This window comes from Temnothorax americanus, unplaced genomic scaffold (assembly GCF_048541705.1).
Source record: "Temnothorax americanus isolate GAGA-0224 unplaced genomic scaffold, ASM4854170v1 Scaffold2, whole genome shotgun sequence".
NCBI lineage: Eukaryota > Metazoa > Arthropoda > Insecta > Hymenoptera > Formicidae > Temnothorax > Temnothorax americanus.
The window spans coordinates 9,331,453-9,358,071 of record NW_027509338.1 but is presented as its reverse complement, the minus strand read 5'-3'; the positions used below and the strand labels follow the sequence as shown (position 1 = coordinate 9,358,071).

General features: G+C 40.4%; 4 protein-coding genes and 2 long non-coding RNA genes across 6 annotated transcripts in view; 3 read left to right on the top strand and 3 right to left on the bottom strand.

The window, feature by feature from the left end:
• The window catches only part of LOC143897121 (uncharacterized), a 109,155-nt gene extending 100,365 nt beyond the window's left edge, over positions 1 to 8,790 (top strand). The window contains exon 3 of the long non-coding RNA XR_013256848.1: positions 8,577 to 8,790. This is a non-coding gene — a long non-coding RNA (uncharacterized LOC143897121). The remainder of the gene's footprint in view (positions 1 to 8,576) is intronic.
• L(3)05822 (SH3 domain-containing lethal (3) 05822) lies at positions 191 to 2,789 on the top strand. Its single transcript, XM_077405448.1, has 6 exons — positions 191 to 227; positions 911 to 989; positions 1,210 to 1,339; positions 1,436 to 2,200; positions 2,292 to 2,555; positions 2,627 to 2,789. Exons 1-6 carry the CDS (start codon positions 206 to 208, stop codon positions 2,744 to 2,746), a joined length of 1,380 nt encoding a protein of 459 aa, XP_077261574.1. The 5' UTR covers positions 191 to 205; the 3' UTR covers positions 2,747 to 2,789.
• Positions 4,454 to 8,434, bottom strand: LOC143897114 (uncharacterized). Its single transcript, XM_077405449.1, has 7 exons — positions 8,104 to 8,434; positions 7,712 to 7,890; positions 7,454 to 7,626; positions 6,043 to 6,256; positions 5,726 to 5,908; positions 5,468 to 5,648; positions 4,454 to 5,227 (listed from the first exon to the last, which is right to left on the bottom strand). Exons 1-7 carry the CDS (start codon positions 8,205 to 8,207, stop codon positions 4,912 to 4,914), a joined length of 1,350 nt encoding a protein of 449 aa, XP_077261575.1. The 5' UTR covers positions 8,208 to 8,434; the 3' UTR covers positions 4,454 to 4,911.
• LOC143897120 (cysteine-rich hydrophobic domain-containing protein 2) lies at positions 8,630 to 14,949 on the bottom strand. The gene is made up of 4 exons (XM_077405461.1): positions 14,097 to 14,949; positions 13,481 to 13,691; positions 13,220 to 13,336; positions 8,630 to 13,123 (listed from the first exon to the last, which is right to left on the bottom strand). The coding sequence occupies exons 1-4, from the start codon at positions 14,210 to 14,212 to the stop codon at positions 13,073 to 13,075; spliced, it is 495 nt and encodes a 164-aa protein (XP_077261587.1). The 5' UTR covers positions 14,213 to 14,949; the 3' UTR covers positions 8,630 to 13,072.
• Positions 14,950 to 16,204: 1,255 nt separating this feature from the next.
• The window catches only part of LOC143897140 (uncharacterized), a 164,407-nt gene continuing 153,992 nt past the window's right edge, over positions 16,205 to 26,619 (bottom strand). The window contains exon 5 of the long non-coding RNA XR_013256858.1: positions 16,205 to 18,736. This is a non-coding gene — a long non-coding RNA (uncharacterized LOC143897140). The remainder of the gene's footprint in view (positions 18,737 to 26,619) is intronic.
• Positions 17,845 to 19,643, top strand: LOC143897139 (chymotrypsin-like protease CTRL-1). Its single transcript, XM_077405505.1, has 4 exons — positions 17,845 to 18,001; positions 18,335 to 18,676; positions 19,056 to 19,285; positions 19,459 to 19,643. The coding sequence occupies exons 1-4, from the start codon at positions 17,845 to 17,847 to the stop codon at positions 19,624 to 19,626; spliced, it is 897 nt and encodes a 298-aa protein (XP_077261631.1). The 3' UTR covers positions 19,627 to 19,643.

Here is a 26,619-nt window from a genome sequence, read left to right as displayed (position 1 = left end):
TTATTACAAAAAAACAAGAGATTTTATAAAAATACGGATATACGGGTATTTAAATTCCGAGTCACGTGGCGTCGCGTCGTAGAGACGCGGTTAAAGGGACGGGAGTCGCGCGCGAGCCGTTGACAGCCGCAAATTTGAAAGCGATTGTTTTCGAAACGCGCTGCGGCGACGGGGACGTCGCTGCGGTGCCGCGGCGGAGTGAAAAATGGCCGCGAACGTGAGAACAGGTGAGTGATAACGTAACGCGACGTCGTCGGCGCCGCCGCGAATCGCCGTTTCTCGTGCGCGACTCCAATGGAGACGGGAGGCTTCCTCGGCCCGGAAAGCGGAACGCGAGCAACGCGACACCTCCCGCTCGTTCCGCTTCGTCCGCGATAACGAGTCCCAGTCAGTCCCAGGTCGCTCGCGACTCGCGGCGGCGCGTCGAACTCTGTGACTTCTCGGCCCCCCCGATCCGATCGTCGGCGAACGCGAGACTCCGCGAGAGATAAAGCACAGCCAGCACACGCCGCTGTCCGCGAGTGGTTCGCGTCTCGCTTATCGGCGCGATATCCGCGTCGTGTGGGCGTACATCGTGCGTCGCGAATCGCGGAACTGACGACGCGCATTTGTGCACACGCCTGCCCGTCCGTCCATCTGTCACGCAGACACGCACTTTGTAAACTTTGTTTTGGAGAATTTTTCCTCGTTCCTCAGTTCTCGTTTTCGCTCGCGGCTCTTGCGCGCGCGCGCGTGCGGGTGCGCTTGTCCGCTTGTGTGTGGGCGGTGTGTGTGTGTGTGTGTGTGTGCGTGTGCGCGCGCGCGCGCACGGACGCGTGCGTACCATCGTGTACGAGGAACCGATCGTGCGTCAGAGCCCAGCGGCCAGCTGCCCAGTTGTCTGATCATTGTCGCCTGTCGTTGCTTTCAGACATGCGGATACCGACGCGCGCGGCGCCCAGTCCCCCAGGTCGGAGCGCGATGCAGAGAGACCCGATCTGGAGCAGCAGGTAGGATTGTTTTCCGTTCTTTGTGCCTGTGCACTGTATTACGCTCTCTGTGCTCGAAACGAATGTATAATTGGATATTGAAGAGAAAGAGAGTATCAGCTCTAGAGAACAAACCTCTTATCTTCCGAAAATACTTGTCGAAAATTCGAGTTAGAATTCTAGCTTTCAAGTTTATCTAATCTCCGCAGCGTCGCAGTAATGTATCCTTGTGTGTTTTCAGTAACGATATATTCGGAGGCGCCCTGACGACGCAACCTGGACAGAAAAAGAAACCGCCTCCTCGACCACCGCCTCCGAAGTTCAACTATAACCACACGCAATATCAAAGGGACCAGAAACCGAGAAGACCGGTAAGGATTGTGATTTGTGAAGTGTGCTTATAGTTCTTCACGCATCTACTACCTGTGGATTCGGTAATTTAATAGCTATTTTATTTCGCACGCTAGGCAAGGCCAACAGAGCTGTTGACTAATTTCTTTGGACGAAAGAAGCCAGAGAATCTTCCACCGTCGCGTCCCACCGGCCAAATACAAAATCCGATGACGCAGCCCTCAAATTCTGCCGCGACGGTATCTTTGATAGATCTCAGTCCGCCTGGGTCGCCGACATTCACGACTCGCTCCAGTGACGGTGTCAGCGTCGACAGTTTTGGCAGTGACGGAAACTCCAATCCTTCTGTATTCACGAGTAGCGGGAACACATCGCAAACGGAAAGTGCCTTCGAGGATGATTTTGATTTTTTCGGCATGTCTGCCAGGAAGATGACGCAAATCGATCCGTGGCAGACTAAGACGACGGTGCAAGATCCGTTTGGCCCTCTGGAAGACACGTCCTCGAACGTGTCTCAGGCTGCTGGCGGGACAAGCCTCTTTCCTTTTAGTTCCAACAATCGCGTAGCGAACCAAGTGCCTTCCAATCCGATCGCTTCTAAACCTCTCGTCACGTCGATGCCCACGATAATCCGAGCGAGGCCACCTAAACCTCCAGCGCCAAAGATACCGTTTAAGAAACTCGAACCGATACCTAAGGAAACGTGTACCGACTTCGCAGTCTCGAGCGTCAGCTCGACGAATAAACCGTTGACGTTGCGTCTCTCTAACGCATGGCCCAATGACGGTGAAGAGAGCGACAGTCCATCGCCCCCCATGCCGACGATTCCACCGCCGGCCTTACCCGCGAATTATTTGGCAGAATTTAGCAGCAATTTTGAAGTGAGCGTTGCAAACTTAAAGTTATGTGCAGCTTGTATGTAAAAAGAAATAAGGCGCGTTCTCACATTATAACGATGTTGACAAATTACAGGGAGATTTCAATGAACCTCACGGTACTGCGCTGTATGATTTTTCGGCAACACATCCGGACGACTTAGCTTTAAAGGAGGGCGATGTCGTGCAATTGGTGAAAAAGGTCAACGACGACTGGTTGGAGGGAAGAATAGGAAATCGTCGAGGGATGTTTCCGCTTAGCTTCATTGATATTAAAATACCTCTGCCAGGTTTATCAGACAACGTGGTCACGGCGCTTTACGCTTTTCCAGGAGAGAACAGCGATGATTTGTCGTTTGAGGTATCAAAGATTACGGCGAAGCAATTGGATGAAAGATTTATTATATTCCTAACGTTACTTTAATATTTCAGGAGGGCGCAAAAATTACAGTCATATCAAGGATATCGGAAGATTGGTTGTACGGTGAGTACAACGGTAGGAAGGGACAATTTCCAGTAAACTATGTAAATAGACTTCCGCGTAATATTTAAACGTTTTCTCAATAAATATTTTGTATCCAGTGTATATTAACAATTTACTATTCCGAAAGCCTCCGTATTGCAAACATTATTTAGAATTATTAATTGAATCTTTACAAGTTAATACTAATTGTAAGAATAGCGATAAAAAAAGAAAGTATAAAAACGGATCTTTTATGATGTAATTTTCATGTACAAACTGTTCAAGGAAGAAAATTTTAGAAAATTTTACTAACGGAAAGACTGAATTACACATGCGAGTTTCGATCGTCGTGTTCCAATAGAGATAATTTTCAAAAATAATCGCGATATCTTTAAGAATTAGAAGATAACATTATCTCTATCTGCGATATATTGGTGATATCTACAATTCATTTAGCTTACTCTTTTTCAAGAGTTTTGCACCCTCTATCGTTTGCAATATTTTGTAAAAGATGCTACTAAAGCGATGTTTCTTACTTTGAGATTTTACACGAGTATCTAACATTTGAGAGTTCAATTTTTACTAAACGTCGTGTATATGCCTTATATTTTTCTGAATGCGTGAAAAAATTTTTCTATATTTCATATTTTATTCATTGTTTCGATTCAGAGTTTCTTTATATATCTGCGTTTTCGAAAATGTATTTAAGTTTATTTTAAATATTTCAAAATCTACTTTGAGAATTTTAAATGAGAACATAGTATACGTTGAAGTCTGGCATGTACGGAAGACAATTATTTAAATATAATTTAAACATGTTGTGCTAATATATAAGATACAACAAACCTGCCAAGGTTTACAAATTGTTAATATCGATTAACGAATGAATAATCCATTTTGGTTTAGATATTTCCTTCCCAAGTGTTATTTGAAGAGAATGCGTTTTTGATAGAGTTCTAAATAATCAAATGAAAAATAATGCAGTCTTCGTTAAGTGATTTCACTGATTTAGACCTATCTTCTTGGATTTTTTTTTAGTCAGATCTAGCATAAAAATATAAAGTTATAATTTTGTTGTATATATTGTATTTGAGAATCTAATGCTCCTTTTACATATAAAGAGTTAGAAAATTATTCGATATTCTTCCCTATTTATGCACTATATATAAATATACATTGATTTTCTTTTAAAAATAAATTATGAAAGTAAAGATGATTATCTCAGTGTATAAATAAATATGTTGGATGTCTATATCTGCTGTATTATATATATATATATATATATATATATATATATATAAAATATATATATATATACGTATTTTCTAACTTAGAATTTATTTCAGTAAAAGTTACCAACATGGTACGGTTGTACGTGTATATTATGTGAATGCATAATTAGGTGAGAGGGGGGAAGAGGCAATGACGTAGTTTAGATAACTGATCATTTAATGTACCGTTAAGATGAATAATTATTACTGTATATATGTATACTTAATTATATTCATATGCGAGTTATGTAATTATGTTTGTTAAAATTCTAATTTAGTATGTTCATTGAAATTTGAATGTTTCGTGATACACACACCAAGTCACTAGCTCAATCTTAGGAAAAAGAAAATCAGTGAATTCTATATATCATTTTAAGTTATTTCGTATTGATTTAAAGAGAACGGTACACGTTCTAATTGTACACACCTTACTCTCGTACAGTCTTACTCGGAATTCTCGTTAGTACAGTATTAATACGATATCCCAGATTGCATCGAAGATCTGCATTGGGACCAGAATGTTAGTTTGTAAGAATAGGAAAGGAGATGGTGATGAAATTGAAAGTTGTCGCTTGAAGTCAAAATGTAATAACGACGTCTTTACACGTAATTAAATTGCTATGTAATTCTTAAGAACCACGCTGTTGATGCAGACGACGCCTAATACGCAATGTGATATTTTGCAATGTTTAATGTGTATAAACATTTCATGTGTATACAAAATAAACTTAGAAAAGAATAAATAAACTTTCCCCGAGTAAAACTTCCACTCTCCCCGAGAAATTGCTTCCGGAATCGATTAAAGAGATACGACACGTAATGTACGTTTATAAAACGATCGAAAAAAGAGATAATTATTTATCACTTTGAGCTGAATGTATATGTACCTTTTCCGCCGTAAAAGACGGGTATGTGTGAGCTGTAATTCAACGTTCCTATATTGAAGAGAGTCTCCTTCCTAATGAATCCACGCTTTTTACAAGTTAGGTAACGTTGCTGTTCCTTTCGTCGGCATTGCTTCTCGTCGTATTATTGAATTGTTTATTTCGCGTGACGGCCCTCGTCAGCAACGCGCTGCAAGATCGTAAATGTCTATGACAATTATTCCATGTGTTGCATCTCGAAACATTCCTGCGGCACGGCAGATACGTATCCGTGTAATTTTTCAGCGTTTGCGTTACGACGTTTCTGAACTTCTTTCCTGTAAGATAATACAGAAAAAAATTTATTGCGAAAGTCCAGTGGTATATGTGAAAGCACAAGCCGCGGCACCACTTGAGTAACATCTTCTCTTGCAGCCTGAAAAAATAATGATACCACCATTTGAACAAAATAGTTATTAGCAACATATTTTATCGTCATATGTATAAAGTATATATAAAGTGTAATAATATATATATAATTGTAATTATATAAATAAATGATATTATTTATTACGTAAAATGTGTCGAAAATGAGAGAAATAATTTGGAACAGTGTAATATACGCTATGAAATATTTTTAATGCCAATTTCTATAATTTGGAAGCTAGGATTGTACCAGTGTATATATCTCTCGTTCTTCCCCGCATTAGCAGGATGTTTAATTAAAATCACGTCCCAATACAGTTCCAGCGTTTCGACAATTCCCAGCGGTAACAGCAAGATCAAATGTACTATCGACACCGCGAGCAACGTCCTGCTCGAGTTGTGCGTTCTGTTGCCTCTGTACCTAAAATTATCTGAGGCGAGGGTCGCCGTTAGATCTCTCCCCGGTGCGGTGACGTCGCGCGCGTCAACGATCGCGGCGATGACTTACGAGTTAATTCGTCGTGGATCTTGCAAGACTTTCTTATGCGGACGATCAGCAGCAGGTTGCCGATTGATATGAAGAGCAAGGGCAGCCAGGTGGACAGGGCGATGTAAAGGTACATTGCGCTACCCCATGGCTTTATCTTCTCCTGGCACGGTACAAATTCGAAGACGCTGTCAGTCTCGTACCCTACAATTAGCGTAAATCGTGATTCATTGGCGAAAGGAAAACAAACCGGACACGTTATAATCATACAGTGACGCAATTGGAATCGAATTAAGCGCGGGGAAAGCGATATATGTGATGGGGTCGTGACGCTTTACCGCCGGAGTAGAGCTTCGTTAAGGATATTATGAAGCTTATGCAGACTAGACTGGTGATGGTTGTAATTGCCGAGCGATTCTGACAGTCGCGAGCCCCGAATGGAAACACCACGGCGATGACGCGCGTCCATGTGAGAGCGACGATCAGCCAGGTTGACGTAAATTGGAAAAATTCCATACTCACGGAATTCGCGCCGCATAAGAACTTGCTGTTCTGCAAGAGAATTGTTCTTTAGCGCGTACGTCGTGCGAAAAGTTGATCCTCCCTGATCACCTTATCCCTAACGTTTCGAGACTTATTAGGGGTTATTTTAATAACGTTTACATGTTTTCTGCCCAGCGACGTCTCTTGTATACCGCGTGTACATATCACAATAGCATTTTTATTATCGCAAGCGTATAACGATAAAATATTGCATAATATGAAGTAAGACAATATCCTCGTGAGTGGTGTGTTGAAAAAATAAATGCCATATGAAAAAAGTTTGAATAGCATAAATAGCTAGATAACATCAATACGCTTCTCTTTACACCGTTATATCTATTTCAAAATCGTATATTAATAAGGTGATCCTAAAGCTGTCTGTAATCCCTACACTCGTTTTTAACAATATTTGCTTCGTATAAAAATTCTACAACTTGATGTTACGAAATGAGGGTGCAGGTCCATTACGCGTACGTGAACGTAATGTACGTACATACATTATCGTACTTTTCGCTTAACTTTTTTGTTTGGAGTCTCAGCCTAATTCTACAAACGCGCGGTATGGTATTCCTTGATGTCTACTGAATGGACCTGCACCCTCATTTTGTAACATCAAGTTGTAGAATTTTTATACGAAGCAAATATTGTTAAAAACGAGTGTGTAGGTATTACAGACAGCTTTAGGATCACCTTAAATGCCATTCATATTTCACAAGCAAAAATATTGATGACGCATGGTCAGTAACAGCTAAGGAGGTCACTGAAAGATCAGACGCCGGTCGCAGAGATAATCACCGTGGCGGTCAACATGTTAACTGTAACTTCAATTTCGAAGTCAATGATCAATCGTGCCCAAGACGCTGATGTGCGATGAGAAATATCAGTTTTCTTTTCTTTTCAAACAATTCTTTTCGGTTGGTCTCACCATGAATTGTATACGATAGACCGGATAGACTGCGAGCTTTACTAAAGGTCTTCAGTTGATGCTGAGATTCACTCAGGGCCATCAATTGAGGAGGACCTTGAGCCAATTGAAAGGAATCGTTTGAAGAACAAATTGAAGTTATACTTAGTTATATCTTTATTAACGAGAGCCAACTCTGAATTGATTTTGTTCGTTTATTTCGCCCGAGTGGACGAATTTCTTGCGGGAGGACCAACGAGCAACGAGATAAAATCGATCGCGCGCACACACGGGATATTTACCATAAAGAGATCGTTAACGGACGTGGAGTGTGATTTTGCGACGCTGACGGCGTAATTGAATATTAACGCTCCATTGTCCGATATAGCGAGCGCGCTTAGATAAAGTGACAAATTGGAGTCACATAGCACAGGTGCGCTCAACATACTAAAAGATACAGCATTTAGCAATACACCTATACGAAGTGGGTTATACAACGTTGTATGAGAAACAGTCGAGAACGGTTGTATATACGGTGTGCGCGTCGCGACATCCCTTACCGAGCGTTATGATAAACGGCGTTACATAGCGGAGCAAGAAACGGACGGATCTAACGAACGGCCGCAACGACAGCCAGTACGAGCGCACTTCGCATGGCCATTTAGCTTCCAAATCGGGCTGACTAGAATTGCGAATGAAATCCAGAACTGTTATTGGCAAGGGACACCTCGAGACGGCTCTGAAATTCAAAGAATGCGGGGTCGCTGCTAATTCAACGTGCGCATAGAAAAGAAAAATCAATGAAATCAAACGTGTCACGCGGTAAAAATTGTGTAATAAAAAAAAACATACTTTATTTTATTTCTATTTTTTCGATATTGTGAAACTCAATTACTTTAAAATATGGAAAATGCGAGATACTCTATAGATTTAAATCGTGGAACTTTCTTACCTGAGGGAGGCGTTGTACGTTAAGAATATCTCGGTAGAATTCACTGACAGGATACTCGCGACGAATATCAACGTCCGAATATTTGTTTTACGCAGCAAAATCATCGTGCACCGAGCACCCGAGAACTAAAATTCGTGTAGTCTATACCACAATTGAGAACTTGAATTCGTATCTACTTTAGTACTGTGTCCGAAGAAGAATCATCTGTCCTGTAGCACAGATACGACTAACAATGGGCTCCTTTAATTAGAAGCTGCGAAGCATCTGTTGTCGATTATCATAATGTGACGTATTCCAATTTCGAAGTAAGCAGTTTGTTTGGACGTTGCTCCACTGGGAGTACATTAACATCTACATGAATACATATCGAACTCAGTTTAGTTTATCTGGGTATAATAAGAACAGTTTACGGCCGATTATATTAAAAACTAATAATCCGCATTTTATTCCTTCCTCCACATATTTCTTTGCAGTCGCTGGGAAATACCGACTAATAGGAACGCATTAAACTTGAAATATATTCGGCTATTATACAATCGTATATTTTATTTTCAAACTGAAAAACAGTTAACACGGTTACACAAATTTACATGGCTAACAAACGATGTGTGTAAAAGATAATCGTATAGCAGAAAACAATTAGTCGGCATATAGTAAATCGCGCGTTATGTCGACCGTTAATCAAAAGCTTGAAACAATATATATTTACGTATATCTCATTACGTCATATTTCACACTTTCGCACCTCAATGTTATGATGCTCCGAAATGGATAGCCTGTATCTATTGTGAATTGATGATATGCTATTTCGATTCGTCATGTAATCTTGTGCAACGATATCGCGAGCTTGCGGGTTACTTTATTTATGCGCAATAGGAACCACTCTCATTCTATACAAATATATTTTCTTAATGCGTATTATTAACATATAATATTTACATTTATATGATTCACACAAATTCACGAGTAAAAGGCACATGTTGAAACCACGATAGCTTGACAATAATTTCGCTATTTAGCCGCTTTTGCGCCGAGAATGCGTTGCAACTACAAAATTCGTCTATTGACTTAAACTTTAAAAAATGTTAGGTAAATAAATGCTTTGGCAAGTTACATCTAACGTAACTAATGTTTAATGATATGCGATGTCATTAATTTATACTCGTGTAATTTACTCGTATTGATTAATTTGTCGTCGACATCTTCTCGATATCCTGATATCGTGATACACGTAATTCGCATAAAAAAAATATTCAATCTGAAACGTAAATTCAACACCAAATGTCTAGGTTCCAATTTCCCGATAATCCATTACGCTCACATTTCTCTTCTATCAAAAATATATATTCCTTTCCCCTGATGTTTCGCAATGTAATCATCGATATTATAAATTTCGCTTCGCTGTACATTCTCTTCATCATCTTATCTACAATATTATTACATTCTTACGTCTTAACGTCAACATCTATGTAAATCCACACACAAAGTCGTCTTATTGAAAAAATATTTCTATTACTCGGAGTGATATATATTCGATCCCTCAAGTAATAATAAATGAACCAGATCTAAAAAGTAAACTAATTTCGAATAATTATCTTTCTTGCGGTATACATTTGTTTTTACAATTCAGAGTAAATATACATTTACATGAATATTCACGAGTATATGGTGCATTGAATGATATGAGCAAATCGAAGGATCTTTGTCGAGCGATGCTTTGATATTTTTCTTCGTTCAACATCCAACACGCACAATACCAGCTGAACTTTTCTGCAAAACAACGCGAATTGAAAAATCTCAGACTATAGAAGTGCACTCGTTTATAAAGTGCATAATTTCCGAAGCGAGTTTTGTTATTGAATCAACCATCCAAGGAAAGCATAAAACACACACATCAATCGTCTACTCGTATATCTACGTGTACTATGCAAACTATGTAAATTATGTGTGTCGTCATGTATCATAATCTATAGATAGACTATCTACACGGGTAATTTGCTTTCTTGCCTTGGAGATAAGCATTTAGTACTTATAATTATTTTCTTGTTACATTATGTTATTCATGTTATAATTAGTATTATCCTTTGTTCTGATATTTAAAATATTAATTTTTTCAGGATAAAACACCGACGGAAAACAATTCTCTCATTTTTTTTTTACAGAATCTACATAGTTTATGAGCGAAGAAAAGATAATATAAGTTTTCGCGTAGACAATATTGGTATGCATATTAAAGCCATATAGACTTAATTAATTTTTTAGTATACGTGGCCTTTATATATATATATATATATATATATATATATATATATATATATAACTATACATATAACTATATTAAAATATTAATGAATTAACGAACTAAGTATATGTGTAATTGCATTACCCGCAAACTGAGCGTGGTTAACATTACATGCGGTTTTCCGATACGTGATGTATGTAGTTTCAAGAGAGGACAATTAGACCGTATTTAGCATTTGAGAAAACGCGAGGAAAACGGAATAAAATCTGCCTCTATTCGTCGGCATGTTAAGTAAGTCCTTCATTCCTAGAAATATGCGAGAATTATTTTTTTTTAAGCATAGTTTAGAACCATATTCTGCGTCCCTTACTTTGACCGATTCAACACAGCCTTAATTTTATTATACGCTACCAAGAGGATCGCGATAGCCGGTTTAGAAAGCACGGTTCCATTACACAGTATATCTCTGTTTCGATATATATGTATATATATATACTTCAATATTTGTTCAATGGATCGATTAAAAGGACATTACATACAGAAATATTGACACTTCTGCCTGCTATACAGTTATTGGAAGAATAATCGTATAACAATTCGTTCGTACACACGTGTCCGAAAATATGACAATGTGATTTTTATGATCGCTTATGACGCTCTTATTATTCGACATATTATCAACTATTCAACAGATCAACGAGAGTATAATCGTTCCACTATATATCCCATCGAGTGAAATGAGAATCTATATAAATAGCTCTGTTTGCTTCATTTCTCAAGATATTAGTGATAAAATGGATTTATACCTATGGTATTTATGATTGAAATCAGATATGGCAATAATAGATTAATACGAATGCTGCAGCATTCGTATTAATCTATGTGACACAGACGCCTCTAATGCAACGCTTGTTACTTTGACTTAATTACTCTATAGAATAAGTACAAATATTAGAGAAAACAGAGTAAATCTGGTATTCTATATAAAAGGCTTTAACGTGTAGAACCGCATAAGATAAAGCACGGGCGTTATGTGTAGCTGCTTGCGATACACATTCAAATTCAAAGCTAGTCTTTTGTTCTCGATCACAGCCACTGAACAGCAACAGAAACACTTGTAGTATTTTCACATGCTTTTGCGTACTTTCCTACAACCATTTTGGTTTTTTTTTGCGGGCGCCTGGCGATGAGTGAATTTGTTCGATTTGGTGTCCATTAGTGCGAAAGCAATGCGGGGCTGATAACAGCCGCATTATCACACGTTGGACGAGTTGTTAGTAGAGAAATATCTGTGCGGAACGTTAAACTGTAATGCACAAAATAGTGCCTATGCAACAAAATTCCTTTACATGAGAGACGTTCTGATATTTCGATATTCTATCCCTGTATATATGAGTTATATGAGAAACACGTTATATGAGCAACAGTACATTATTAACAAGAATAGAGTAAACAGTACTATGATAGCAGTGCCACTTAAGTAAATTAAAAATGTATTATTATCCACAAAATTAAAATTTATTAATGAACAATTTCACCATTCTTCTTAAGACTAGTTTAAACATTAGCTTAAAGGGAAAACGGATATGTGACAGAAATGTGTTCATGCGCTAAGCTTTAATCATTCTTCTAAGGTCACGCGAACACAAGATTATGCGGTGTATGCGTAAAAAAACTGATAACGCTGACCTTTTCATCAAGAAACAAGAATCAACGAGCTCGTTCAGTCTTCTACAATATTTCCTATGGTCCTTCCGTGCCCGATAAATTGCGCGCTGATGCTATTCTACAGCTGTGTATCGTTTGCCCTATTACAGACCGCGTTTCGCAAATAAAATTTTCGTCTCGTCGGTATATTTAGTATTTATCAGCGATTGCTATCTACATCTCTTCCAAAATCTATGTTGATACCTTAATCGCGCGTGACAGCGCGCGGTTCTTCATCTCTGATGATTCATTCGTGGTAAAATATCTTGTCAAATTTGTAGAAGGTAAAGCTGCGCTTTACATGTCATACTTTCTAATATCACCGTGGTAAGAAATTAACCTACAGTTAAAATAAGTTTCTATGTATGTACACGTACGTATGTACACAACATGAGCAACGCGCGTGTGTTGCGTTATGCAACGATTAGACAGATTGATTAGCGCGACTCATTTTGACGTCATCATCCGTACTTTAATACGTTCGTTGTACTGAATCAGATTAATTTCTTACCTGAAAGCTTAAATTCTAGTTGACGAGTAAAGTATTACCAAAACGTTACGAGGAACTCGGTACAAAAAAGATGAGATTATTTTTTGGCAACGACTGAACAAACCGATAAATAAAGCTGTCGAGAAGTTTCCAGCGCAAAACATTTAAAAACATATACAAAATGACGCCTATAATTGCATTTAATCCAAACGGATATAAATATCTTCGATGGAACAATCATCTGATTTTTTATATATGCAATAGTTTCTTCCGTTTATATATAAATTAATCTGAAGAAACAACGCGGCTATTTTTCCTTTCTATAATCAAAACGTGATGTATACTCCGTTAAGTTGAATTATTGTACCGTGCATTCCTACCCGCGATATTTACCAAAAAAAATATGTATTACATAAGTACCAGAAAGTACCTATATCACCGTAGCGGCACTTTTATCTCCTCTGTATTTCTTGCACGTTGCACTGATTATTTGCACAAGATTTATACTAATTGCACAACTCCGCATTGCTTTAGTCGGGCCTATAGATTGGAATCTTTGGAATAAATTCAATCAAGAGAACCTGCAATGCCAAATAAAGGGAAACAATCAGTGTCGCGAAAATTATACATATGTGTGTAGGTTTTTCAAAAATTCTAATAATTTCGTAGTGCCTTACGTATTCCATCATGGAGGAGCTGTCGCATCTCTGCTTCGCCAATCTCCAATGTAAACCAAGTTTGTGGTAGAGCCTACTATTCTCCCATTCTAACAATTTGTTCAACGAATGCTGAGTCTAGAAAGACAGATAATGCACATTAATGCTTTGTACATATATTAAAATCTAATTAAAGCCAGCGAAATGTATAAATGAACAATTTGCGTTTCGCGGAGCATAAAACTTTCCATAAGCTGGACCTTCTTTCAATCGTATACGCACTCTCTTGCTCAGGCAAATGACAGGCCACAGAGAGCATCCTAGGGTACAGCAACAGCATACACAACCGCAGAATAACCATTTAACGTTAACGGGCAAAGTCTTTTTCAACACACTGTTCACTCTCATTACAGTTGCCTTGAATTCTTCTGGAGCCACGCGGGACATGAGGCCGTTGGGAAACTCCGACTCAAAACGGTTACTCAGACCGAATCTGAAAGTAAAATCACACCACGCATTAGCGACATTTTTGCCACGTGTTTCAACAACTATATGGAACATGTCATTGAAAATCTTTTCAATAAAGTGGAGTGAAAATATTTGCTCGACCCCAAGGTGAACGACAATTTCATTATACAAGAATCCACAGATTGAATATGCATTTCCTCGTCGAGGGGGGGAAAAAAGAAATCGTCGCCGCGCGCTGGCGTCGTCGAAACAACGAGAAAAACCCGGCCGAAGTGTAAGTCGAGATCAGGTGGCTTTGTTTGCCTCTGTTCTTTGTGGAAGCGCGAGTTCTCACCCCCCTCCCGCCTCACCCCGCTCCGCCAGACAACAAAGTGAACAGTGAACAAAGAAACTCGGGGAGCGACGCTTCCTTCCCGAGGGGGAGACTTACACCGTCATGTTGCCAGCCCCGCGGATCACGATCGGGTCCGGCACCATCGCGACGTAGCGCTCCTCCAGGTGCTGCTCGTGCTCCTCCTCCTCGTAGATCGCGTCGAAGTCCGCCATCGCGCTCCCCCGCGGACTCGCGCCGCCTCCCGCGGACGTGAGTTGCGCGTATAAACCGCGTTCGGCCGACAACACGCGCGCGCGCTTTTTGTCTGCCCCCCCTGCGAAGTGGTCGGCCAGGTCGTCGCGGACGGCTGGTCGTCGACGACGACGACGACGACGACGACGACGACGACGACGACGACGGCGACGGCGACGATGCCGCGCGGCGCTCTCGCGAGCGCGACCCTCTCGCTTCACATCCCCGTCGCGACGACGTCGGGCGTCCGGCACGTCGTCACGCACGCTCCGTCGCGATTAACGTGGGCGACGATCATCTCCGTCGGGACCGAGCTAGGCCAGGCTGCTGGGGCGCACTCTCAACGATGACGACAGTCACGATATCGTCCACTACCGGTTCACCGCCAGCATTCGCCTATTGTGTGTCTATGTGTGCGTGTAACGTCACTCGCGCTACTCGCTCCAACCCGCAGCCGATCACCGATGCAGCACGACGCGCACTGCGGAAAGTGCGGAGTGCGGAGAGTGCGGACGTGATCCGCTCGCTCGTCGATCTCTCCTCTCCTCCTCGTCCCTTGCCTTGCTCCGAAACTCCGAACTCCGAATGCTCCGATCTCCAGGTCTGCCAACAGATGCGAAGGGTGTGAAGAGTGAAATTGGTGCGACAAATGTCGCGCGTGCGTAGCAGCGCAAGTGCCAGCAGACGCCATTGTCAGATATTTCGCGAGAAAAGGGAGAAAAGGGGTGTAGGTACCCCCCTTTTGTGAAATTTATTGTTTAGTTTTTATGGAGTTAATACACTTTCTTACATGTATATCACGTAATAATGTATGTGTAACGTGGTTTTATTAATTTATAATATTTAATGTACATACGTTGCATGTTATTAATACAAAAAGTTGGTTACTTATTGATAATTTATATAAGCCACGAGGCCCGCGAGAGGAATATTCTGCGCAACGTCTTAGAGTCTGTTAAAAGCGATCGCGTGTTTACTGACGTGTTTATATACGCGCGCGTATTATACGTACAAGAATCCGGTCGGAGAGATTTAATTCGCAATGTTGGCCAGTACTGCTCCGATTTTGTTTGAACGATATAAATGGAAAACAAAACGAGAACATTCTTTATTTATGAATTCCCATCCCCATCGAAGAAGGCTACAATATCACCCTTTATAAGTTATGCTCCGTTCTTCGTGAAACTTCGGAACTGCACCTATGAAAAAACTCCGACAGTGCAGCATCGCTCGTTAATTTAGATTCGCAATTTTTTACTTGGTCTTTTTAGTAAAAATAAATGATATTTTCTACTTTATATCATATAAATACTGACATATTTGAAGTCAGTTTTACGAAATCCCGACTCCTTATTTTCAAGTTAGCTTTCATCGCTCTTCAACTTTTGACGTTCTTCATCTTTTTCTTTTACAGAGTGGCCTCTTTTGAGAACCCACTTTCTCCGATGGTACAGCCCATACTTTCTCCTTTCTATCCCTCTGTGCCTCCGTTGTTTCTATTTCAATGGACTTTCAAAAATTACCATATCCGATTAATTAAATTTCGTGTCTTCAGTTTCAAACTAATGGCTTTTAGGAGAGGGTAAAGTTTTATAGTATCGTAAGTTAAATCTATCAATTAGATCCGCGGGATAACTGAAGAACACTGACGTGACCGAGCATCGATAATCAAGCCTGTAGTACAATAATATATGCATTGTGCGAAGTTGAAAAATTCGGAATCGTTTCATAATCGCCGATTATAATCGCTATTATATTTTAAAAGTAATTATTTGTGCCTTTCTAAACTGATTACAGAAGACGTATACAAAAGACAGATCAATTATAAATTAATTTAATTAATATTAAATAACCATTATATATATATATATATATATATATAACTGTTTAATTAACTATTGCTTTTATTGACTATTATATATGCAATAATGGCTAATCTTCGAAGTTAAGCAAATGTTTTTAATAAGTAAAAACATATAAATAATTAATTTTGAAACTAAGAAGTTATGATATTATTGAAGTTAAGAAGTTATATTCAAATTGACTTTTTTCAGGATCGTACTCTTTTTTCTAACTCTTAAAAAAGTAGATTAGATCACTGTTGTTTTCAAGACTTCACTATCGTAATGGTAACGTCACCGCACAAAAATAAACATGAATTCATCAGAACCAATGGCAAAATCGCACCGAACAAACTCGAACAAAATACTACCACAGAGAGATGTTAGATCAATCAATTTTTAGTACTTTAGCGCAAGTAATACTGATGATTGAAATGTGTGTGTGTGTGTGTGTGTGTTTCTCGCTGCAATATTGTTTTAAGTAAAGTTACATTGCGCAACTTCCTCGAAATGCCGTCGGAAGTTCCGAGTCGGAACTCGGAACAAAGTTCCGCGGAAGTTACTCGAGTAAATTACTTCCCGCTCGTTTATAAATATAATGGAATCGTTATGCTAATAGGGGTACCAAACTGGAAAGTGATCCGCAAAAAGATTCATTTACATCTTTTACTCGGTTTTATTCAGGTCAACTTCGAACACCGCGAAGAAAGCGACAACTGACGTTTGGCGTTGCGCAATATACGTCGTTTGCAGGGGGGAATAGAAGGATCAGCACAATTGATCGGTCGTGCACGCGAAATTGGACGGCGGCGAAGACGTACGTCCGGTCTGGAGAGCTCAGCTTCGTAGGAAATAAAGGATCTCGGGGATGGACGCGATAAACGATGAATCGTAGCATTACGCATCACGCATACACGCGTTACGTCGCGCGGGTTGTCCGCGCGTGCAGCAAAAAATACTCCCGAGTCATTACGCGGCTTATTTGAGCGCGTTTCAATCAGAGTGCAACGGCCGCTCGACTGGAAATCACGGAAATGTCAGCGCAATAGAATGATTGTCGATCAATTCGATGCAACGGTTGAGATTAATAGAAACGCCTTCTCTCCGGGCGACGCGCTAACTCGCCGCGCATTTCGCAATCGGGACGATGATTATCGTGTATAATGACATATAATTTGCCACTGAATGAGCGCGGCAGAAGAAAGGTTTAACTAAACTCGCCTTTTATATAATGGATTTTAATAAATATATATTCGATAAGGAAATGTTTCCCCAATTTCCTCGTGTAGCTCGTGTACAAATTTCATTTAAGACACCTCAAAAAATTTTATTGGAAATACAGTGTTTCAATGGTAATACCCAGTTGTGGCTCTATGCTTCTTATATTCTTGATTGTTGATTTGATTCATTAATCGTCTGAGCCTTGCAAATCTTAAAAAAATATTTCGAAAATGTTAAATGCGCTAATATTATATTGTCATTGGAATGGAACTTTGATGACATCTAAAAATATTTAAATGATATTTTATCTATATTTGTAATGCGTCGCTGCTAAGTTCGGCAAAAAGAGACGTAAAAGCATTGCATACTTGCTGGGAATCGGTGAGAATAATCGATTATTCTTTTACGATCGACGATCGCAGAAATGAAACCGCGTTAGAGCTAACGCATATTTTCCACCTCGTGCAAACAGTTTCTCCGGTCTGTGTTATACTTGACTGATCACTAAATCATAAATAGCGGCGAGACGCGAAATTTTTCGTTAGTCCGCTATGGATTCGTGGAGTGCGAAGGCTTTCGTCGTTTTCCTTGTTTTGACATCGCGTAGAAATGTTCAACCGCAGCCTCAAAGCTTCGACAACAAAAGGATCGTTATTGATTTTAATAATGGTATCATCACGATCAATAATCAGCTCTCCGTGTCGAGCAGTGAGTATTATACAAACACGTCCACGATAATTGAAGAATTTCGTAGTAAAAAACGATATTTCTATTCTTCTATTAGAATCATAGTAATATAATAGTGCGATATAATAAGACAGAATTTCGAGAATTTGCACATTCATTTTAATAAGCGAATAATCTATCACGTAATTTTTTATAATGCTATTATATGTTACGTCTGAATTTCAGAGACTAAATTTCTTATACATTTTTATATATACTTATGCATCAGCATACATTTTTATTTTCATTTATATCTTCTTTTCGAAAAAGAGTTCACTGTTTTCTCTCTATGAATATCTTTTTATCGTCAAAAAGCCAAGCAAATGGAGAGGATAGCCGGTGGAAGTTACGCGAATGAAGGTCAATTTCCGTTCATGGCCGTGGTGCATCGATTGATCGATGGTAGAAGAGTTGCTCAGTGCGGCGGTACCATCATTTCGGAGAGATGGGTGCTGACCGCGGGTCACTGCATCGCCAAGTTCCCGCAAAGGTTCTTCGTGGTATTCGGAGTCGTCGACAAGACCGGGATCGGTTACAACGTGAACCGGGGACCCGGAGTCTCGATGATGACAACGCGGGCTTACGTCCATCCCAGCTATTTCTTCAGCAAGAACGACATCGGATTGTTGCACATGCCGCAAGATATTCCCTTCTCAGGTGAGAAAAATTCGTCGTGACGAAGAACGCGTGAACCTTTGCGCTCCTTGACGAAGAACTCTGGAACGCGTAAAAAAAATCTTAAATTAATAAATGTTAAATTAAATAATCTCAATCTTAAGATATTCACCTAACGCTTGTCGAAGAGCGTAAGATTATTTATTTATCACCGCGTCACTGAAGATGGCTCAAAGTAGAGCCGATACGTACGATTTATAATAACTTATTGTATTAAATGTTAATTAAATGTTTTATATGTAACGTTAACTCACGCACAAACAACCGTGTTTGATTGTTAAAATCCACCTTTTCCTTGTTACTCTTAAATAGCAATCATGAACTTTTAATTTTTTGTCTTTCGACAATATTTTAATTTTAGAAAAAATTCAACCGATATATCTGGCCGGCCCGAAGGAGGGTATAAGAGTCATGGCCGACACGATGGCCTACGTGGTTGGATGGGGCCGCGATGGTTTCAGTCCCAGAGGTACCAAAAGACTCAAGTACGCCCTAATGCCGTTAATTTCGAAACGCAAGTGTGTCTCATACTGGAAAGTGGACTACAGAAATATATGCACGGAACCGGGACACGGGAAAAACGCGTGCCAGGTAAAGTTCCGAATTTAATTTTACGTTAAAAAAAAAAAGAAGATTCGGATTTAGGTATATTTATTCAAATCTATACGCACGTTAGAGTTCTTCGCAGTTCTTCAGCGCAAACGAATAAGATTTAGAATATTTTTAATGCGCAACGTTACTTGTTGTAATTTGGTGTGCTTTAGGGCGACAGTGGGGGTCCTCTTTTTGTAATGAGGGACGATCGACCGCTGCAAATCGGTATCGTTAGCTACGGAGACGCAAACTGTCCAAGCGGTAGACCCGGAGTGTACACCAGAGTGGCGGCGTTTGCAGAATGGATCCAACGTGTCACCGGAATGGAATTCGAATAAATATAATGTTGTGAAGATATCGTGTCTTTCTCCTAATTGCGGTACTTCTCGATAATCGCGAGTACACGTGTCATCCTGTCATCTCCCCAAAATTGCAGTTGTTCCTTTAATTCCCTCATCTCTGTTACTTTTCTTTATTACTCCTTTCTGTAAATGGCATGTTATTCCCTGAGCGAGAACATAACTTCCCTCCAAATTGCATCACCGCAAAAATGTACGTGTTCTATTAACTCGTAATTAAGACGGAAGATATAATTACAGACAATTTTCTTCCTCATCTTCGATTTTGTTGTCTTCATTTTCGTCGAATTATTATCCGTCGAGCAACCAACTTTCTTTCCGGGTTACGATAAGGTAGATAACACTCGCGATATTATCCATATTATCAACAGTGGCAACAACAGTTGACGCTGTCATTATAATATAATAATGTAGAGCAAATTAAAATTAAAATTCTACAATTATTATTCAAAATTTTGTTAATGCTCTCTTTTACGTAAAGGAGTTACATTAAGAATCATCTTATCGATTGTTAATTTTACGTAGTTAATTCGCTTCTTGGATTCTGCGCACGATGGCGACATTGTCTCAATAATTAATTTGCACTTGACGATTACAATACCGCGTGCAAAAATCAGCACTGCTTTATAATAAATATAACATATTATATTCGTATCGTAATTACTTAAATATATTTAATTACATTAATTACATTAAATATATTTAAGTAATTACAATATTTACGATAAATATATTCCCATACAGCACAAGAATCTTTCAGAAATATTTAAGAAATGTTTCATTCGATAGGTTGAAAAACATCTTATAAATATAAATATTTCAAAATGTTTCTGCAACAGCTCTGAGACATCTCTGAAATAGCAAAATGTCCGCGATTCTTGCACTTGAAACCTTTCTGAAACCGTGCTGAAAGGTTACCAAAATATATTTGAAACCTTTCAGAGATATTTAAAAAATGTTTCATCTGATGGAGTTGAAACATGTCATAAATATTTCAAAATGTTACATTACGTTATTACGATAAATATATTTAATTACATTAAATATATTTGTATTATTGGTTTCTAGTAAGCATCACGTCTATTTATTAATTCTGCATTTTATAATTTTATCGATTCAAAGGAGTATAAATTCTGATGAGTGTTAAAAGATTTGACAAGCAATTTACTTCTTTACATAAACAATTTGGGAGGGAGAGAGGAAATCATTTTCTTCCTTCATTTTTATTCTGTCAATTAAAACTTAGAACTAGCCTACTGATGTTTGTGCACCATTATTATTCTTATACAAGCTGACAATACGTAAAATGTGAAAATCATACGGTAACGAAGCAACGGTAAATCACTCTTCTGCGCGCGATGCGCGTTATTCGACAGCGTGTGCGAGCAAAATGCATATCGAACTTCGAGCGTAACTCGTGGCTCCTCGGACGTGTACATAGTAATCACGGACGCTTCTCGGCACAGTTAAAATGTGATTAAAGCGGTCACGGATGAGAACCGACGCGATTACCTGCCCGATAAAAGTCCCGGCGAAACAGAGGCGAGGAAAGGTGATGAGATGCGCGATTTATAATTGTCTGGCAGAAATGCAGAGCTCCGTTGTCCTGTGTCGACGGCTATTACCGCAAAATCGTAGCGGAGATTCCTTCCTGAGTTTAACCGCCTGCCTCGGCGACGATCCAGCGAGATTGCTGCCTCTCGGCGTGAACTTCGCGACACGCGAAAAGACATTGAAGAAACTACAAAATTCTGAATTATTAATCGCCGAAAAAAAATCGTACAACAAATGTGATCGAATAAACAAATAAATTCGAGAATTTTTTTTCCTCCACGCAACCAACCGTTACGAACTATACGAACTTTCGCAGCAATAATTGAGATCTCAAGAGGCAGACAAGAATCGAATAAATGAAGTAAAAATGAAAAAAACTCCCTAAAAAGTAACTTCCTAATTTTTTAAATTAAATTAGCGCATTCTTTTAGATATCAAGTGAAATTTTGATCAGGATTGTTAGTTCATGGAACGCCTCAACTTGCTTCTATATTCATCACGGTGATTTCAAAACGGCGTTACGCGCTGCGCATGAGGCGCATATTCTTCGACCGCGGACCATTTTGTATTACCACTCATTAGCAATTTGGGGAAATCGTAATTAGAACTTTATACCGCGTTTCTCTGTGTCCCGGATTCCTTTTAAATAACTCGGCGTGTATAATTTGCGATAATGCCGGGCGAGCGCAATTCAGAGGGGTGAATCCTCTTTTTCGATACAAAGGGTTTCGTTAACTTCGTGCTTGCAAAGAAGAAGTGTTTCAGTCGAACACTAGGTTAAGTCCGATGATAATACGTGCGCTTTTGTGTACCCCGGCCGGCGGCGTACCATATTTATACATTTTTACACGCCAATTTTACGGTCTGCTGAAGCGGCTGTGTATGATGCAGCCATGGCACTCTGACCATTCTTCAGCTTCTCTTTCACGAATTCTTATACGAAAAATGGAGAGCCGTGAGAATTTGTTAAATTATTTTGTGCGCGCTATTTCATTAATATGTTATCATTAATATGGTAATTGACGGTTAAATGGAATCTGATATGGGATTGATCGATATGCTCTTTTCTCGCTATACGTCATTAATAAGACTTACGGATCGCGTTGTTACATCACCTATGAATTATACCTGCTTAAAAATGTATATAGGCAAATCAATCTATGCATTACGCGTTAAAAGATACGCGACGGTGTCGGTTAATAATATATCTAGGCGTGTGTATGTGTGTGTTATATATAAACACATTTCCGCGGCGAAAGTATAGCCGGTCACGATTTAACATCGCTCATTAACCCCGCTAATAGTCTGCATCATCAGGAAATCGGTTTCGTCTTAATCTTAACACCGTCTCTTCCGCGATACGCTTTTGTATCCTAGAATCAAATTATGTTTCCTCGGAAATAATTGAATTTGTGTTTGGATAGCATTATCATTATTCGTCTTATATGTTTGTGATATATGCAGTATCTAGAACCGAGGTTTCTTTGTTTCAACAAGTATTATTAGTTTCTATGTTTTCATTTTTCGTAAATAATTTGGTTTTAATTTCTACAAATTAAACTTGACGTAAAAGAAGCTATATAAAAATGTCCTTAAAATAATATCCATAGTATATTGGAAAAAGAAATGGTAAACTCGCTCAGCAGTAAAGAAACCATTTGTGAAATTAACATCATTTGTGCGCGTTTCTTAAATATTATCTCGACAGTAGATTGAGATTTTTAATCGAACGTATGTCAAATCTCGAAAGTTCAAAAAATGGGATAACGTTTTGAAAGGTCCATAATTCTAAAAGTAAATGAAAGAATATCGAGATCCTCTGTTCTCAAGTAGTAGACAAAGTGTCGAAAAGTTTCCATAATTCGTTATCAGATAGACGAATTTATGCTTTCGGCAATCTTAAATAGGGCGACATTTTATTTTTGACATTTAGAGCGGTCTCTTCGAACATCGATGTCGTGCTCGACGGCTGATCCAAACTTGTCGTGGATAAACACGAGAACATTTTATACGACGTCTTCCTTTTCCTCCGCGTCGTAGAGGGGGTTAAAAAGACGGCGATTAGTCAAGCGAAATCGTCCATCGCGTCTGAACATACGAGGAACATATGCGACTTGAGTTACGCGGCACCTCTCGAAATAGAGAGAGAGAGAGGAAGAAGGGAAAAGAGAGAAAGAAAGAGAAAGAAAGTGAGAAGGTAGCCGGGCGCACCGAGTGGAAGTCGACGAGACCGAAAGTACCGACTCGACATTTTTTTCGGCTAACCGCCTACTTAATTAAAACAACATTAAGCCGGCCGGCTTGCGCCGTGAACGACGCTGCCCATGGACCGTGCAACAGACAGACGAAACGAGAAAGAGTTGCCGCGGAACGCGAACGAGCGGGTGGGAAGGAGGCTTTTAAATCTCGAGCTGCGACTGCAGCTGCCGATGCGCCGTCGCCGCGTTACATCGCGGCTCGTAAATCCCGCGCCGCTTATTAAATTAACTATGTCCAATCGATTCGCGGATTTTGTGTGGAATCGCAAAGATAACTCTCCTCGACGCGTTTCTCCTAATGAGGATGTCACAGGGCGAGAATTAAGCTCGTTTTGGTCGTCGTCGTTACGATATCATCAAATTTATATGCCGCGTGTCGCAAGCTGGGTGGTTCGCTAATTTACGCGCACCTGTCGACGGATTTTGAGCAACCGTGTCACATTCGTTATTGGACTTTGGCATCAACGTTTCGGCATGTATCCAGGACGCCTCTGCTCGTTTGACGATGAGCTTAGTCGCCGGCTATTAACAAGCGCTGCTTGCCCAATATACTTTCGGAGATGTGCGATATTTCGAGGAATGCGCACCGTAAAAATGACGGAAAATCAAGTTTTAATCATGTGTGAACATATGCGAGTCTCGAGAATCATGCTGCGGCTCTGCGTGCAGTTTATTTATCATCTGGCATACGATCAAAGATTTCCCGCTAGAGAAAGGTTTTACAAAGCGTTGCGGAAGTAAGTTTCTGTGACGGGAATTTAAAGTAAAATTGTTCGCGCGATTGATAAGATATTCATATTTAGAAGCAAACACGGCCGTCCGAGATTCATCTCAGGTTTTTCTGTTTCAAAGAGAAACGCACACACGTGATGTTAACGAAGCGTCGAGCGGCCACATTTCGAGATAATGGAAAAATGTATTTAGATGAATATACGCACGTTTCGTATAAACACCTATTTGATAGCAGTGTTCGCGGATTCCTTTGTTCTCTCGCGGCCCGAGCAGCTGAGCATTCAAATCCGCGTCCAATTTACGCGCTCAGCTCCTCCGGCAGCGCTCGATTTCCCCATTCAGGTGGCACACGTGGATGCGTTATTTCCGCGAAGTCAAGCCGGCCGCGCCGCGCCGTTCGCCATACACACTATACGAGTGGCAACTGGTAATGGACTAACAACTCTCGGCTCGCTAGAAATAGCGCGCGCGCGCGCACACACGGGCTAGCCAATTAAATGCAATAGCGAGTAGAAGCCCTCTTCACGGCCGTGACACTTAGCGGCCTTAAGTAGCGAGATTTAGAGGCGGCAGGTGCGCTGTGCGCTCTTTCTCTCTCCGATTCCGGAGAGAGGGCTACCCTTCGTCCATCTCCTCCACCTTCCTTCTCCTCTCCCACGCCCGCCACACGTCCACCCTCGCTCGCAGTTTCATCCCGTTTCCCTGGCCGGGCGCCCCGAGGAAAAACACGTGAATGCCTCTTGCCGCCGCTTTGGCAAGCGGCGTATTAATAATGAGCGCTTGACGCCGCGCCAGGCCAAGCGCCCAGCTTTCACGTCTCCGAGAGCCCGGAGAGCTGACGGCCGAGCCGGATGAGGAATCTCGTCGGCGGGGCTCTCGCAGCCATGCGATGCGATGCGATGCGATGCGATGCGATGCGATGCGATGAGAAGCACGCGCGTGTACCGGTCCCGATCCTTCCCGATTATTTTATTCCGTGAGAATCGCGCTCTCGCGATTGGAGGGACAAGAGAGGGACGGTTGGCTGCGCGTTCCGTGCCGCGTTCTTAAATTCAGCTTGTCTCGGAAAACGAGTTGTATTACTTTTCCACGCGCGCGACTTACCTGCCTGATGCGCGGCACAGGCATCTCCCAAGGAAATTGACGAAATCCTTTTGTAGATATTCTATTGACGAATGGCGAACGGGATTGAGTCGACCTACTGTGATCGTTAAGTTTTATAGTTGCAGATAACCGCGGGTTGTCTAGCATTTTTGTCCATTTATGGATTGGATCAGGTAGATGTGCAAACAACTTCTGGTACGGTTGGTATAGAGATGAAAGAAAATACTTTTCTCTTAACCCCTAACAGCAGATAAAAGAGCGCTTAAAAAATTAAGGATAGCGTTCTAAAATTTTAGGAGAACCTAAAAGTATAATTGTTACTATAAATAGGTACTTATTAAAATTGATGTCTTCTGCATTTTTAGCATTTTTTTACGATCACTCGAGTTCAAAATATTATCGTTACATGGATTGAATATTCGGAATATTTTTGAGATATTCTTTTATATGGCACAGCTGACTGGACGTATAATTTATTGCTTTCGACCGTGAGATGACGCTTGTAAAACAATTTTGTTTCTTCAATATTAAAAATTATAAATATTTTCTCTATTTTCACCATGTCCTAATTTATTATAATACACACGTAAGATAAACTATGAATTTCTAAACAAACGCTTTCACTAATTAATTACTCTAAAAAAAAAACAGAAGAACAAACTATCACTCTGCGCCCGAGAAATAATTCCTTCTAAGCTTCTTTTGTTTGGCACCTATGTCATTTCCTGCGAATACGGGGAACGTAGCGTGGAACGATGCCCAACTCCGCGGCGCCTTCGTGTTATTGTACCCTTTCTTTGTTTCTGCATCTTGGTCTCGTCGCGTCGCGGTAATTTAAGCAGATCAATTCCCCGCCGGCGGGGAGGGGAAAAAAAAGGGTAAAGACGCGATGCGCGAAGGGAGAGCGAGAGGTCCTAATTGCGCGCCAGCGACGCGAAGAGTCGCGTATGTAACGCGAAGAGGAGGAACGCGATATCGTGTGCGTTCGTATATATCAAAGATGGCGAAAAAGTACGAGGCGGTCTCTCCTGATATCAGGGGAAAAATAACCGCCTACAAGTACGTACTTAGCGAGTCGTTATGTCGCGCAACGGAGCGTAGCTCCTTCGGGAACCCGGCTACGTTCATTCGCCACAGTCGTTGTGCTCCGTGTACATTGCGCCCAATCGTTTCGTCCAACGTGTGCTACGCGCACGTACGCACAACGTGCCTCTTTATTGCCGCGCGACAGAGAAAAAAGAAGGAAGATACAAAAAGAGACGAGATCGTGCCCTCTCGCCGATCGATCCGTCCGGCAGAGTTTAGCGGTGGAACTGTGCCCGGT